The 17,179-nt window shown below is 39.5% G+C and overlaps 1 protein-coding gene across 1 annotated transcript in view; it reads right to left on the bottom strand.

Annotated features, from left to right (window-relative positions):
• Positions 1 to 5,220: 5,220 nt before the first annotated feature.
• slc9a6a (solute carrier family 9 member A6a) overlaps positions 5,221 to 17,179 on the bottom strand; it is a 13,410-nt gene continuing 1,451 nt past the window's right edge. The window contains exons 2-16 of the mRNA XM_037675743.1: positions 15,967 to 16,166; positions 14,500 to 14,577; positions 14,258 to 14,334; positions 14,058 to 14,170; positions 12,904 to 13,009; positions 11,534 to 11,675; positions 11,108 to 11,213; positions 10,235 to 10,323; positions 9,686 to 9,799; positions 9,313 to 9,424; positions 9,082 to 9,235; positions 7,591 to 7,621; positions 7,413 to 7,498; positions 7,064 to 7,169; positions 5,221 to 5,865 (exon numbers count right to left, since the gene is read on the bottom strand). Coding sequence (XP_037531671.1) covers positions 5,596 to 5,865; positions 7,064 to 7,169; positions 7,413 to 7,498; positions 7,591 to 7,621; positions 9,082 to 9,235; positions 9,313 to 9,424; positions 9,686 to 9,799; positions 10,235 to 10,323; positions 11,108 to 11,213; positions 11,534 to 11,675; positions 12,904 to 13,009; positions 14,058 to 14,170; positions 14,258 to 14,334; positions 14,500 to 14,577; positions 15,967 to 16,166 — 1,784 coding nt within the window. The 3' untranslated portion in view covers positions 5,221 to 5,595. The remainder of the gene's footprint in view (positions 5,866 to 7,063; positions 7,170 to 7,412; positions 7,499 to 7,590; positions 7,622 to 9,081; positions 9,236 to 9,312; positions 9,425 to 9,685; positions 9,800 to 10,234; positions 10,324 to 11,107; positions 11,214 to 11,533; positions 11,676 to 12,903; positions 13,010 to 14,057; positions 14,171 to 14,257; positions 14,335 to 14,499; positions 14,578 to 15,966; positions 16,167 to 17,179) is intronic.

Raw genomic sequence — 17,179 nt, 5'->3', positions numbered from 1 at the left:
ACTAGCAAAAAAGTAGCAAAATGCTAGCAAAACACTAGCATAAAAAGCAGCAAAACACTAGCAAAACAGTAGAAAAACACTAGCTAAAAGCTGGCAAAAAAATAGCAAAACAATAGAAAGTAGCAACAAAATAGCAAAAAGTAGCAAACCACTAGTAAAAAGCAGCAAAACACTTGCAAAAAAGTAACACCAGCTAAAAGCTAGTAAAAAAAAAAAGCAAAAAACTAGAACAAAGTAGCCAAATAATATAGAAAAACACTAGCAAAAAAGTAGCAAAACACTAGCTAAAAGATAGCAAAAACTTAAAGTTGCATTTGTTAATGTTTTTGGCTACAATAACTATAAGCATGTTTTGGAGGAGTAGTCATGGTGAGGCTTTTAAACTTGAGAACACAGTGCAAACTGTCAAGCATGGTGGCAGTAGTATCATGCCGGGGTACTTGTGCATTGCATAAAATGGATAGAGCCATGATGAAACTTCCTCCAAATATATATACATTTTTTACTTCACCTCAAATCGAGCTGAACCTTGGACACATTGGAATGATCTAACAGAACAGTTTCTGATTGGATGAATCAAGTTAACTTTAGGCTTCTGGATGGAAAGATCTCAAAGTTTGTTTCAAAGTTGAGTCCACAGCAGAAAACCAACTAATCCAGTCAACTATCCAAATGAAATTACGCTTGCTGATGGGAGCCCGGGGTCGAGGTGCAACTCACTAAGGGACATTTAACTAAATACTATCCAGCGTGGATTAGAGAACATCCATAATAAACTCAAACTTGAGCACCAAATTCTTGTTTTTAACCATCATGCTGGATATGGGCACAAGTGACTCCCGTGACCCGAAAAGGAAGAAGCGGGTAACAGATAATGGATGGATGGATGGATGGAAGTTGTCTGATTTAAATAATTTCACGCGGGGACAACAATATTTCAGATAAAATCATCAAAAGCCCCAGATTACTTTCCAGTGGTTCCCAACCCTGGTCCCTGAGGAACACCATCCTGCATGTTTAAGTTGTTTCTCTGCTCCAACACACCTGATTTGAATGAAAGGGTGATTAACAGGCTTCTGCCTAACTTAAGGAAGTAAATAAACCACTGAATCAGGTGTGTTGGAGCAGAGAAACAACTAAAACATGCTGGATGGTGTTCCTCAAGGACCAGGGTTGGGAACTGCTGCGCTTGCAGCTCCTTCTCTTAAAGTTACCAGGCTTTAAAAGACAGGTCATCATTTTTTAAGTCTTATTTTGCTAAATAGAACAAAGCAATACACACGTTTTGTTCATTTAATTAATTGTGTTAATTCAGTCAGAGTGGGAACACATGAAATCTTCTTAATCTCATTTTCTGGGGAGAAAAAGTGAGCAGTTTGGCCAAATTTCTTTCTTTTTGAATTCATCATAAATCATAACTGTTGGACGATGAAGGAATTTGTCCATGTTGAAAAGAAAAATGCTGCAGTTCGGCTTTAGCTGAAGTGGTTTTCATAATCATTTCCTCCCCGGACTGTGACCCCCGCCTCACAGACATTCTTCAGCAGACTGGAAGTAGGTTGTGCCCATGTTAGGAACCGTTACCTGCTGTCCGTTACAAGATATGTTCAGGAAAATTAGATTTTTTTAACGGTTTATTTGGTAAATGCAATAATAATTTAAGTTTTACGATGTCACATGTTTATCTTAGATCTTGTGTTTGGATATCAGCCGCAGCTTATAACAACTGATGAGTCATTCACAGACTTGTTTTCATTTGAGATGACAAATCAGAGATTTTTAGCCACGATTGAAACTTATATAGTGAAGCAGTGTTGTTCTCCCCCCTCTTACGATGTCACAGATCTTAGAAAATTAGTTAAAAAAGAAGCTTTATTCCTCCACGAAGTCTTCTCAGACTTAACAGCCTGAAAAAATAACTTTTTTTTTTTTTAACATTAAATCAAAGCAACATGATTGTTTTCCTGATTCTAGCTTCTTTTGAACAGTTTTTTGTAATCAAACTATATGTGGTGCTTGAAAGTTGGCAGGAACAAAGGACATTCCTCAGGACCTCAGAAAAAGTGTTGTTGATGCTCATCAGGCTGGAAAAGGTTATAAAACCATCTCTAAAGAGTTTGGACTCCACCGATCCACAGTCAGACAGATTGTGTACAAATGGAGGAAATTCAAGACCATTGTGTTTGGAGAAAGGAAAACGCTGCATTCCTGCATAAGAACCTTATCCCATCTGTGAAACATGATGGTGGTGGTAAGTATCATGGTTTGGGCCTGTTTTGTTGCATCCCAGAGTTGAAGCTGTTCTGTTCTCTGCACAGGGCCTCCAGCCGAGATTTGAGCCTGCGACTTTCTCGCCGAGTGCCAACGGCTCTACCAACTGCGCCACCGTGCCGCCCAAATACCTTTCTGCTAATTGAATTTCGTAGCAAATTTTGCTGTATTTAGTATTTAGCTATGGTTCAGCTAATTTTTACTTCAAACTGCTGACTTGCTAAATTAAACTTTTTGCTAGGTTTAGCTTTTACCCACCATTTTAATCATTAGCTCCAGTTTTGCTAGTTTCAGCCTTTAGCGACATATCGACTGATTTTAGCTTCTAGCTAGTTTTAATTTAATTTTAGCTTCGAAGTACAATTAATAGTTTTAGCATTTAGCTACCCTTTTGTTGGTTTTAGTTTTTAGCTGTCGTTTTGCTGATTTTAGCCTTTGTTCTGGTTTAGTAATTCACGTTTCAACAAATTTCAGAGCTACCTCTGAAAGTCATCCTGCTTTTTGTGGAGGGATGTTCTCTAACACAATCCAGACATCCAATAAAGAGGCGACGAGCGAGGCTTTAATCAAAAAGCACGGGGCTTTTGTTTATTCCTTGTTGCACGCACACAGAACAGGTGAAGGTATATTTACACAGATGTAAACAGTCAGTACCTGCAACAAAAAAGGAAAAGAGAGGGCACAGCCCCTCCCGTCTTTCTCTACCTCGCACATTCAAACACACGCGCAGGCATTAGGACGCGCACACGTTCACACACACCGAGTTTGCAGTATAAAGAGTGTCTGAGAACACGGAGCGCAGCGGGCCTCTTTGGTCAGATTCCCAATGATCAAAGCCTAAAACAAGCCGCCGTTCAGAGCAGAGAGAAGACGGACCAGGCCAGGAGGTCAAAACTAGATCTCCTTCAGCAGAGTCCATTGAACAATGGCACACAATGCAGCTTAAATATATTTTATCGTTTCCCCTTCTGGAGTTCAGCAAAAATAATTTCTGCTCTGTAAACGCCACAGCAGCATTCAAACAAAATGAACACAAAGTACCTGATGACGGACAAAAGCTATGACAGGGTCACATAATTCTTTACAAAGAAACAGTAAATTCAGCTAAACATAAACTAATCTGTCCTAAATAGACAGAAATTTGATTTTTTTTTTTTGTCCACAACCTTCCAAAAGATTCAGTAACTAACATGAAAGCAGCTGAAAACAAACATCACAGAACAACGTTCTCAACACGAGTGCAAATAATTCAGCCTTTTTTTTTTTTTTTTGTACTTCATTGTTTCTGCTCTTCAAGAAGCATTCGTAACACAAATAATAAAGAAGAATGAAGTTGCTGATATGAGAACACACAATGTGGTGTCCAGAGGAATGCCTGATTAAAACGAACACAAAAAAAAAAGGTTAAATTTGAAGTTCCTGCACAGCAGAAGATAACCGTGGAAGGAAAAGCAATATTTTCACGCCTGCTCTTCCTTCCACCTCTGTACCGTCATCAACACACTCCTCCTTTTCTACTTCTTTTCCTTTCTTCTCTTCCTCTCATTATGCACGCACTCGCTTCATTTCTTTGGCTAACACAGCGGCCAAAACACATAAACTGTTGTGTTCAGCTAAGTCACCAAATGTTTTCTGGCTTCTGTCCCAACAAACGGTGTTGCCATGGTGACAACCTATCATCACTTCCCGTTACAAAAACAGCTGCAAAAGCTCACAAACCCTTCCGTTCTGCTCGAACATGCATTGAAACGGTTTAAATAACTCATCTTTATATACGTACCGATAGATTAGTAGAATATTTTTCAAACTTTATGCGTTTTTATGCTTGTGAACTCCAGTTTAACCAATAAAAAGCTCATTCTTGAGACTCCTGGTGTGCACGACGCAGGAGAAATCCAGCATTTCAACAACTAATGTTGGCAGTTTTCACAGTAATGACACAGTACCTGTGCAAATATCTACTCAGACCAAGACTGGGATATGAAGTACCACTTTGAATCCCTCAAAGGTGGATCCGTTTCATGCAAACTGCTTATTCAAAATCTAAGGCTGCAACAGAATCAGTATTAAGTTGTTACAAGAAGAAATTCAGAGGAAATTTTCGATTAAAGATCACTAAAAGTTCAAAAGAAGTCAAATGTAAGTTGATGCACATTGTTCACCATTATCTGAGATTTTACAAACCAATTAATAATAAGTGTCAATAATCAAAGCTGGCTGATTCATAAATAATAAAAATGAATCACTTCTGCACCGTCTTGTGACATCTTTCCGATTTGGAAACACTACGCTATGTAGCATCAAATGTAGGTTTTTTATGCTTTAGATTAATTGAATGAGAAAATATGATTTACTGTTATAAATGCAACACCTTTTTGTAGAAAATGTGTGGAAAAAAGCTAAATAGGTATGAAAAACGTGACTTGAAATGTGTAAAAAATGCATACAAAACACTTTTAAGGTCACATGAATTCAGTTTTCCTAAAATGACAAAATGCAGGAGAGAAATGGCACAAAAAGCTTTCTCACTTTTGAACTTCATTCTGCTGCGAGCGGCATCAGCGTCTAAAATAAGGTGTAGTCTTCCTGTGAGTCACAGTCTAAGGTCAACCGAGAGATCCACAACGTTTACAGCCAGCTGTCACAGCCTGCACACCCACAGAGCATACTGCTACCTTATGGACAGAGGCGTCCATTTGTGTTTTTGATTTTTTACAAAGAAAAACAAAGGGCTGCTCTGCTTCTCAGTGATAATCCAGCTTTAGTGGTCGCCATGCTGAAAAACTACAACTCCCAGGCACTTGATAAAAACCTAACGTGCAGCAGAGATTTCCACTGGCTCAGCTCGCCTCTGATGCACAGAGAGAAAAAAGCAGCAACATTCAGAGTCAGACCCAAACGCAAACAAACAAAAAAAAGCTTTACCTTCAGCATGCATAAAGTTCTTGAGATATACTGTACGTTGACGATTTAACTAGAGGTTGGTGTTTGCATTCACACACTAATACATGCTGCTGGACCGCTGTGAAATGCTACAATTCAAGAGCTAAACTGTAAAATCATCATCTGATTAACAAAACCCCTGAAAAGAAGTTTGATTAATACATTAATGGTCTGTGCCAGAGAGGAGTGGACACATGAGCAGAAAGAGAATGAGGTAGAGACAACCGTGTGTGTAGACGAAGTGAAAACCTTGAAAAAAAGCGTGCGGAGCGCAGCAAAGTGCAAAAAAATTAAAAAAATGGAAGAGCGAAGGGGTGAAAGTCAGGTACTTGTGTCAGTTCATCTCGGATGGTTGTCAGGGTCGAAAATGAACCGTGATTTTCACATCCGTAAGTGACGGGAGTCTGTGAAGGGCGGCTCAGAGTCATCCATGGGGAGTACGAGGCGCGTCCCCCTCATCACCAGCTCATGATCTCCGCACGCCAACTCTCTGTCCAGGTCATCGGAGGTGGCGACACCGACGAAGCCTCTGCCGCTGCTGGTGTGGGCTCCCGTGGCGTCCGTGCTGACGGTGATGTCGCCGTAGGTCAGGCTGATGTCGCCGTCCGTCAGGATGAGGTCGGAGTCGTCGTCCTTCAGCTGGCATTCATTCTGGGGAGGGGGGAGATGAAATATGTCATACATACAGGCAGTAAGTAACTGTAGTCCTGGTTCATGCCTGGTATAACGTGTGCACCGACCGACTGGCTAATCCAACACACAGAAATCAGATTTTATTCCCGTTAGTGAACGCACCTAAACAAAGATGCTAGTTCTCGATAGCGAAGGACACGTTTTTGGTGAGTGAAGTAAAATAAATGTAAAAAACGAGAACATTTCTGTCGACATTTTGATGTAGGAGTTTGGTCACCATGGTAACCACACACCTGTGGTCATCACTCCCTGACAGCCAAGTTAATGACGCAAACAGAAACACACTGAAAAGTAAGCCTCAAATAAACAATCACAGTGCAACACTCGTAAGTAAAATACTTAAAACTCTTGAACCCTTAGTGGCAGAATACTCAAGATGGTCACACATTTGAATTTTTATATTCCTACTGGGGGGGCGATATGACACATAAAAAATACCTTTTACTTCCATTTTAGAAGATAATATTTGGAGCTCAAATAGAAGTGTATCTGTAATAAAAACGCTGTAGGAGAAAGAGCAAGTCGGCAAAGGTTTGCGACAGTCAGTTGAACATTTAATAGAAAAAGCTCCTAAAAATCATAAAATCAAAACTGATTGTGTAAAAACTGAAAGATATCTAAATGCCTGTCCGACATGTAAAGCCCTGCTTCAGTCTTGAATGTTTCTACCGTGAAGAATGTCTCATCTATAGATCTGCAGGGCTGGATTTTTTTTATCCGTTTCGCCAAACTCACATTTATTATCGTATCTTTGTGCAGTTTTCAGAATATAATGTTTATGATGTACAACATACTGCTACCAAACGTCATGGCACACTTTTCCTTATCGAGCTGTACGTTTTATTTCAAAGCTGTGCGACGAGATACAGGATTTTTTTTTTTTTTTATTGAATAATTATTAAGGGTCTTTTATTTTACATTAGTGCAAATGTTTTGTATTCTGTTGATCATAGTTATAAGATAGAAAAGAATATAAAGCGGACGGGCAGGTCAAAGCTGCAGAGAAATTAGACTTGACCAACTAAACTAAGACTGGTGCATCACTTCACATCTAAGCTTCATGAATCTGCAAAATAACCCGTTTTAACTTCTGTTAAATGATGTAAACTTTAAAAATTTCAGTTCAAAATGGCTCCTGTGTGAACCAGCATCTGACCTCAAAGGCCTGAGGGCTGGTCAGGAAGCGGGCGAGGGGGCCGCAGCATGGCGGCAGCGTGGTTGTGAGAGGAGGACCGCTGTGGGTTAGGATGGGCTTCAGATAGCTGGAGACTCGAGTTAAGGACAAAGATACATAAACAGGAGAAGAATTAAACAATAATGAAGCTGTTTATTAAGATATTTTACTCCTAATGCATGGAATTGAACACACTTCATATTACAACCTTTATTACCTTCAAATCTACAAGTGGGGCTCCCTCTGCTGCTTAAAGATAAAATCTAAATCAACTCATGAAAGGATGCAAACAGAAGCACCGACGTAACAACAAGCTGATGGAAAAGGATACTTGTGGTCAAAGCTGTACCAAATTCTGAAAAGCCAGGCACTTTCCTGTTTGGTGCTTCTTCTCTCTGATCCGTCAGCGACACTCACCTGAACCAAAACAAATGATTATTATTTAGTTTTTAAACAGAGTTGATCTGCTGATCACACTGCTGTAAAATGTGTGTCTGAATGTTACTCACAGAGTTATCTTGATCCGAGTCTACTCCCACTCTGTTAAAGAAAGAAAGAAGTCAGTTTCTGTTGGAAGAGCCCAGAACAACAAACTTATCATTATTCCCTTTGACATTTGGTATGTTAATCCCAACCCTTATTAAAGCTCCCCTCTATAAAAATTGAGTCAATTAACATCAAGGACTTGAAAACTTCTCTTAAATTTACTACTTTCTAAGGAGATATTCTGAACTATATTCAACATCTGAATTCAAACAGCTGCATGTCGATTATACAACATTTAAAAGCCCGTGGTTAAATTACATCAAACCCACGTTATAAACTCTTCTCTAGCTAATACAGTTGTGTTGCTCTATGATTCATAAATGAACTATTATTGTATCTGTGTTGTGCTTTTATACACTGCCTGGCCAAAAAAATAAATAAATTTGCCACAAAAAAAAGGTCACATTAATATTTCTTTGTCCACCTTTAGCTTTGATTACATCATGCATTCACTGTTTCATTGTTTTGATAAGCTTCTGCAATGTCACAAGATCTGTTTCCATCCAGTGTTGCTTTAATTTTTCACCAAGATCTTGCATTGATGACTAGACACACTAGGCATCACTTCACCTGCCTCTCTTCCTACCCTGATGCGCCCATCACTCTGGAACAGGGAAAATCTGAACTCATCAGACCACATGACCTTCTTCCGTTGCTCCAGAGTCCAATCTTAATGCTCCCTAGCAAACTGAAGCCTTTTTTCCAGTTAGCCTCACTGATTAGTGGTTTTCTTAAGGATACACAGCTGTTCAGTCCCAATCCCTCGAGTTCCCTTCACATTGTGTGTGTGGAAATGCTCTTACTTTCACTATTAAACACAGCTCTGAGTGCTACTGTTGTTTTTCTGCCATTTGATTTCACCAAACGTTTAAGTGATCACTGATCACGATCATTCAGGATTTTTTCCGGCCACATTTCTTCCTCGAAGACGATGGGTCCCCACTATCCTTCCAGTTTTTAATAATGCGTTGGACAGTTCTTAACCCAATTTTAGTAGTTTCTGCAATCTCCTTACATGTTTTCTCTGCTTGATGTCAATGATTTGACCCTTCTCAAACAGACTGACATCTTTTCCACGACCACACGACGTGTGTTTCGACATGGTTGTTTAAGAAATGAGAAGAAACTCATTGCACCAGTTGGGGTTAAATAATTTGTTGCCAGCTGAAAGATAATCACCCATGCAGTAATTATCCATTAGGATATATAGGAGGCTCGTACCCATTTGCTTGGTTAAATCCAGTTAGCAACTTTTTTTTGGCCAGGCAGTGTATGTATTTTATCCTGTGTCCTTTGCTTGTTTTGGCTGTACAGAACTTTGTCTAGCCTTATTGCTGTTTTTAAGTGCTTTATAAATAAAGTGGTACACATTCAAGACCAAACAAAGATGAGTTTCCAGCAAATACCACCAGCCAATCCATTTTGAAGTGGATTTGGTGGTGTTGCAGTCGTACCGTATTCGCTGGCAGGACAGCATCTGAGTGGTGCCACCGCCACAAACCCAAACGGTGAAGAAGACCACGAGAAGGTTGGTGGAAAACATCATCTGCCGGGCAAATGTGGCCGTGTCCCTGATGGACAGGGCAAAGGTCATCGCTCCCCGCAGGCCTAAAAAGACCAACACAGAAAAAGATGAGCAAAAACAACAAGTTCATGACTAACGTCCTCATCTGTGCTCCACGGACCTGCAAACATCATCATGTGTTGGAAGTTGGACCTGATCTTGTAACGTCGGCCCAGATTGAGAAGAAGTGAAAGAGGGTAGATGTTGGCGGCTCGACCCAGGAAAACTGCCAGCTGAGAGGGAAAGATGTTAAGAACAGCAAAACTAAAAGCAGTGAAAACTTCTGACACGCCAACAGACTTATTTACCATCTCAAAATCATATTTTGATTACATTTTGGTGGTTGCTTGTCATTCTGAGATGTTTATATTTGTAAAAATGCAGAAATGAGCAGGGAAGACCTGCATTTTACAAAAATTTAAGTGAAATTATTTACTATTCTGATCAGGGAGTGCATTCATAAAACACTGCGTTTCACTGGGTCCAAAGGATACAAACGCTCCAACGATGAACATCGGATTAAAGATGTGGTTCTGGAAGGTGAACAGGGTCAGACCCATGTAGGAGAAAATAAAGTTCTCTGCCAGGAAGTTTAGGAGCTCAAACAGCTGCAAACAAAGAAAAACAAACATTTGCTTACAGATACATAATTTGTATTGTATGTGCAGGAACATAAAACCTGTAAACACTGAAAGGGAAATTTACTGAGGCCATTTTTGGAATTTGTCCTTTTATTACAGCAACTGTGCGTTTTATTTTTCCAGCCTGTATTCAGACCCTGTTGGCTCCATGTCCCTGTCGTGTGATGAAGAGGGGGCTGCAGTGTTTGTTTTCACACAATTATAGCAACAGTGAAGACATACTGAGGTTTACAGAAATAAAAAACTGCAACTTCAACAGGGAGATGACATTTAGTTTAAACAAACTGTGGTTCTAAAGCACTTTTAAGGCTGAGGCGGAACATTAATGGTTTTAAGAAGATAAATTAAAAAAAAAAAAAAAGCAGATGTGAAGCGGTGTGATGGCTGCAGTCCAGGTCTGACCTGCTTTGTTCGGTCCTGAGACTCAGGAGACAAGTTGTTGTAGGTGTAGTGGGCCTGAGTGATTCCACAGAACAACACTGCCACCACACCTGCAGCACACAACACAATCAACAGATCAATACACTCTGATCAGGATCATTACAATGGATTAACAATAATTTTCTGCTTCTCTGATCCCTATAGGAACATATTTTGTCTCGTTAGGAACACTCCAGCAGGGCCAATGAGCCTTTAGATCAGGGGTCTGCAACGTTTACGATCAAAAAAGCCGTTTTTATTCCTTCGTTCGCTAAATTAAAAGTGTTCAGAGCCACAACACATTTTCAACTGGTGGCCCATGGGCCACTTTACGTTTGTTGGAGGAGACTTTTGTGGCCAGTAGGGGTGACATTATAAAGCTAAAATATCCAATGATTTTTAACATTTATTAATGTTTTTACAATTTAAGACAAACGAAAAGACCAGATTCTTGTAAAGAGAGTGAGAGGGGTGGGGAGTAGTTTTTTAATTAATAAAAACTATGAACTATGCAGATCTATGTAATTTTTTTTAATTGTGGACAAAATAATCAAGTATAGAAATAAAGCATAAAGTTAAAGTGAGTATGTTTTACTCCTTGTACTTGTTCCAGCATTCACATAGTTGCAAACGAAATTACAGGAAAACAGCTAAAACTAGTCCTTTTTTGTTGTTTGTACCAATAAAATTCAGTTGTATGTTAGTTTTAGTGAAAGCTTGAAAAAGCCACTGCAGAGGGATCAAAGAGCCACATGTTGCAGACCCCTGCTTTAGATAGGTTAGTGAGACTGCAAGGTGGAAAATGACATTACACCCAAATGACCTTGACTGTGTGTGAGTGAGTGTGTTCGTTACCTGTGAAGCCACAAGCTTCAGCCAGCAGGAACGTGCTCCACGACATGAGGAAGAACAGAGCCGTCTCCAGCAGCTGGAAATCCTTCAGCTTCGTGAACTTTGTCACGTACACAAAAAAAGTCAAGAACTCTACCAACATTCTTTAGCTTTCTTTCATTTATCTTTAAAACCTTACACTGACTGACCGCTGCTAATACAGTTTAAAGATTAGAAAATTTAACCGTTGTTTTTTTTTTATCCTTTTACAAAGTAAAACATTGTGCCGCTAATTGTGGCTATGCTAATTCAAATACTTCTGTACACAAACTCAGATTTTATGAACAATATCACTGAGACTCTTTTGCACACCTGATTTACAATGAATCAAGTCATCTTGATAAATATATATATATATATATATATATATATATATAAACAAAAAGATATGAGCGCCGTAACAACTCCAGTGGCCACTCCGAGCGAAAAGGAGCCACTGAAGACTCCGAGAAACATCCCAAAAGACTTGAGCAGCGCCATGGCCTCAAAGGTGTGGCTGTTGTCTCCTTGTGGCTGGTACGCCACGATCGACCTGAAATGTTACAGAAAACAAACAATTAACGAAAACAAGAAGGAGACAAAGTACAGAGACTGTAAAACCAGTGCACACAGAAAGTACAACTACTTAAGGTTTATTCAGTTGTATAGATGTAAAAGCTAAACCCTGCAGACCTGAACAATATTTTCTAATTGGAGAAAAAGTTGTTCCATCAGGCTGATTAAAAAAATAAATAATCATAATTACAAATGTTATCATGAAGACAGCACATCTAGGCCTGTCACGATAACAAATTTTGGTGGGCGATTAATCCAGAAATTATTGCGATAAACGATAATATTGTTAATAATAATATTGTATTACAACTGTCGTAATCAATAAAGAACTGAGAACATAGAAGAAAGAAAACTAGTTGTCACCAAACTTGATTCAAATTGTTTAGAAACCATTATCAGTATGTAAATTCTAGATATATAAAACTGGAGTCAGGGCATACAGTAAAAAATAAATACATTTTAAAAATCCAGAAGGATTTTTTTTGTGAAAAAATGTGATGAAGTTACCAAATATTACATTTCTAAAGTGAGAAGGAGTTTGAACCAAGTGTGATTTTGAAGACAGACTGTTTTTTTCATATTCACAGCCTTCATGTACACAAACACACACACGCACGCACACACACACACACACACGCACACATACACGCACGAGAAATCACAAGGAATTTTATCTTTATGCACTCCTTCCATTTTGCCTCCTCATCTCTCTCAAGCCCTTTACAGATAAGAAATGCTCTGAAATGTTTTCTTAGCTGACTCACAACGTTAAAAATAGTCAGCAAGAAGAACAAAAAAATAAATTATTAAATACAATGTCTGAATAAGCCAGAGTCTAACAACAAATAGCCTGTGATTTGATGCGTTTGTCCTCAGGCACTGCAAAGACACACAAAGAGGCGCTCTACGCTCTGCTCAGAGGTTTTCTGCAGGACCCAGATCCTCCTCCTGCTGCTATGAAAACGCAGAATTCTGTGAGGATTACAACAAGCCAATGTGGAGAATAACGGAGCGTCATCTGACGGATCAAATTCCACTTTACTCCGAATTAAATGTGACAACCGTGAATAACTATCACTGCTGAGTTGACAAACGGGATGAAGACGTCCACATTTAACCTCTCTTGCGGGAAACGAGTAATTTTACCACCGAGTGCACATCACAGCTTATACAAGAGCGTGATCACATGGAAACAGGCGACTTACGAAGACAGAACCACGGCAACGGCATCGTTGAGCACGCTCTCTCCGAACAGCAATGCGTACAGGTCTGCATCAACCTGCAGCTCGTGGAATATAGCCAGAACTGTCACTGAAACAGAAAAAACACGTTGATCAAAAGAACTATACGTCACAGAGAGATACAAATCTATACTAAGATGTATGTGGTAATAATTAGGGCCAGCAACTTAAGGTAACGCTACATCCACTGCCAAAGGCAGGGGAGGAGGCATAACCTTAAGTTGGTGGACACCATAATTCATGGCAACATACAAAAGATAAGATACGATAGATCTTTACTGATCCTGCAGGGAATTGTTGAATGAACTATTTCTCAGCTGTCATGTGACTTTACATCAAGGAATCATGTGACTTTTCTACCTGTTTTAAATGTCAGACATACTTCCTGGTTGAGCTCCTTTGAAGGTGAACATTAAAACGATATGCAATCCTTTTTGAATTTTTATGTCCTGTGTTTTTATATTTGTTTCCGTCGAATGACTAAATGAGATTTTATAGACCCAAAGGTAAAAAAAAAAAAAAAAAAAAGTGGGTAAAATATTACAATTATTGTAGGTTTGCATCTCCATTATCCATTTACTGAAACAAACATTTATAAGTGGCGTAAAAAAGCAAATAAATATGCACACTTGAACATTTTATTTTAGTAGAGCATGTGACTAAATGTGCAAGTTTAAAGGTTTTCTGTGTAGAGTTGATCTCAGTTGGACTTTGTATTGTGGGAGCATAGTCAGTTAAACTCATAGTACAGTGTACAGTATATCTGTTGTACTGTATGTAAAACTGCTGCATGCAGATGATTTTAAGTTTAGGGAGACTCTTTGTGAAGGTGATGTGTTATATCCTAATGATTGCTCAATAATCCAGGTAGAAAAATCTAAAAAAGTTAAGTCTGGTCCTCTGGACATTCAAAAAAACAAAACAAAAAAAAATTGTAGAAATGTTTCGTCTTTCATCCGAAAGACTTCTTCAGTCGGAGGTGCTGTGTTCAGCTCAGTCTTATAAAGAGCAATAAATCAAAAATAGGTGATGTGTTATGCTGAACACGTATAACAAACTTCAGCTTCAAGTAAATTCAGTAATAAAGCGTTTGACATGTGCGTATAAGTATTTTTTACCTGGGTCTGTGGCAGAAACGATGGCTCCGTAGAACAGACAGTCAGTGAAGAAGAAGTCTCCACCCAACTGACTGACCTGCTTAATGAGCGTCACGCAGCCGTACATCAGCAACCTGTTGAAGAAAAACACACAGTGAAGCTTTTAACCTCCAACCAGTGACCGAAGGATTGCTTTTAATGGGGAAAATTAAGGTTCTGACCCAATCACAAAACAAGAAATGACAGTCCCCACAAAGGCATAAGCCAGGATGGATCCCATGTTCCGGAAAAAATGTCTCTGAAAGATCAAATAAAATGCCACATCAGCAAACATCTCAAATTACAGAGAAGACAATTTCATTATTGTTGTTGATTCAGTGCAAGTTAAAATAAATGTTCCCTTTATAAAAAAAAATTTTTTTAAAAGGTTTTCTTCAGCAGGAGTGAGTGAATAATACTGTACCCTTTTTAAGCTGTAGCCAGCGTGGAAGATGATGGGTGGCAGCAGGATGTTAAAGAACACTTCAGGGTCAAAGGTTACCTGAGTCACACAAACAAAGCAACAATGTGATGTTTGTAAACAAAACAACAAATGAGAAGGTATTTTCAATTCAATTCAGTTTATTTCTATAGCACCAAGTCACAACAGAAATCATCTCAGGGCACTGAACAGAAACGTTCATACGGTATATAAAAATAATAATAATAATTATTATTATTATTATTATTTATCAGAGGAGCAGACTGATTTGAATTTAACTCCAATGCAGAACTCTCATCTTGAGCAAGCATGAAGGCAACAGTGGAAAGGAAAAACTCCCTGAGGAAGAAACCTTTAGCAGAACCAAGCTCAGGACAAGTGTTCATCTGCTTCAACCAGCTGGGTTTGAGAGGAACAGGAAGGAGGAACAGATACACAATGGCAGGTCGAGAATCACATTAAGACAGAAATAGTATCAAATGAAAACTATTCAATTTTAACAACTCATTTAAGGAAATGTGGTCAATTTGTCCTCCAGTAGTCTAAGCCTGGGCAGCACGGTGGCGCAACTGGTAGAGCTGCTGCCTCTCAGCGAGCAGGTCCTTGGTTCAAACCCCGGTCCAGGGGCCTTTCTGGGTGGAGTTTGCATGTTCTCTCCGTGCATGCGTGGGTTTTCTCCGGGTACTCCGGTTTCCTCCCACAGACCAAAAACATGCAAGTTAGGCTGATTGGTAACTCTAAATTGTCCCTAGGTGTGAGTGAGAGAGTGAATGGTTGTTTGTCTCGTTTGTCTCTGTGTCCCTGTGATGGACTTGCGACCCATCCAGGGTGTACCCCGCCCCTCGCACAGTGATTGCTGGACATGGGCACCAGCGACCCCCGTGACCCAAAATGGAATAAGCGGGTAAAATAGATGGATGGATAGTCTAAGCCTATGGAAGCGTAACAAGTCAACCCTAACTATAGATGGAGCTAGGTTGTTGAGAGCTTTGTAGGTTAGAAGTAAGATCTTGAATTCAATTCTGGACTTGACAGGGAGCCAGTGGAGAGAAGCAAAAACTGGAGAGATTTTTTCTGGCTTACTAACTCCAGTTAAGACTGGTAGCAGCTCGTAGTACTCGTAGAATAGTATTCAGACATACTACAATGCTGTGAAATTTCTGGATAACTTCAAGAAATTATTTAACCAAGGATGAAACATCTGGGACGTAATGGAGTCGTTTTCAGAACGATCAACAAGAACTGAGAAGAACTAAATTACAAAATGTTACAGAACGTGTCAGTTAAGGCCATTTTTAGACATAAATCTAGATCTGCGTCACATAAATCTGTTAAGAGTGGTTTCAAGTCAGCCTTGGTTTGCTTTAAATTCAACAGCAAACTCATTCAGTGAACTATAAAATGACATTTCAGCCGTTCGGTCTTCAAATGTCACTGCTGGAGTGGTACCTTGCGCAGCATCTCGTTATCTTGCATGTAGTTCACATCGTTGGCACTGATCTCCCCCTTCAAAGTGTACTCGTAGAATCTGCCACTGACGTTGACCAGCAGGGTGGCGGGGCTGGCGTTAACGACGCAGCTCATGGAGGCGGGGTTAACATCGCGAGGAACGTGAACGCCGTATCGCAGGATCACGCCAACAATTAAACCTAAAAAAAAGAAAAAGAAGGACAAAGATAAAAATGTATCAAAGATAGAAGTAAATTCAAAGGCTTTTTCTTTTTTTTTTTTTATATAAAAAAAACCAAAAACAAAGTCAAAAGCTCAACAACATTTCACTTACAATGTGCTTGTGTCTGTATTTGTCTATGAGCACAATTGCTCATAAATCTTTTTGGAATAATTTGATGAAACTTTTGGAAAGTAATCATTAGATGAGAGTACATTTACAACAAATTAATTTCTGGCCCAATTTAAGGTGGCCACCACAGCTGATCAGCCTTAGCAAACACAAAATTAGCTAAAACTTCAGTCCATTGTACGGATAGGGAAGGCGTGGTAGCAGAAAGGGAGAAAACAGAATGGGAGGCAGAGCTTCAGTTATCAGGCTCCTCTCTTGTGGAACCAACTTCCAGTTTCTATCCGGGGCTGACATCTTATCTACTTTTAAAACTAGTCTTTCCTTTTTGATAAATCCTATAGTTAGGGTTGGCTTGGGTTTCCTGAGCCATCCCTTAGTTATGCTGCTAGGCTTAGACTACTGGAGGACAAACGGACCACATTTCCTCACTCTGCTGCCGTCTTTACTTGCTCTCCTCTACCTGTTTGTATTTGTAATGATTTCTATCTTAACATGTGTTTTTTGTCTTTCCTCCTATAGAAAGTTCACCTGGACCTGTCATTCTGTGTTCGTTTCTCCTTCCTGTCCTCTCAAACCCAGCCGGTCGAAGCAAATGGACACTCTTCTTGAGTCTGGTTCTGCTGGAGGCTTCTTCCTGTTCAAAGGGAGTTTTTCCTTTCCACTGTTGCCTTTGTGCTTACTTAGGATGAGAAACTGTGACAAAGAGCAGGTTAGGATTTTTTTGTCTCCAAAACCTATGCATCATTTTCACCACAAAAACACAAAGTTTGTTTACTCAGTCATCCAGGTACATAACAACAAAAAAGGTTGAATCAGAAAACGAAGTCCAGATGACATGATTCAACCTTTTTTGTTGTTATA

The sequence above is a fragment of the Nematolebias whitei genome, chromosome 4 (genome assembly GCF_014905685.2).
Source record: "Nematolebias whitei isolate Nwh7 chromosome 4, NemWhi1, whole genome shotgun sequence".
NCBI lineage: Eukaryota > Metazoa > Chordata > Actinopteri > Cyprinodontiformes > Rivulidae > Nematolebias > Nematolebias whitei.
This window is presented reverse-complemented; position numbering and strand designations above follow the sequence as displayed.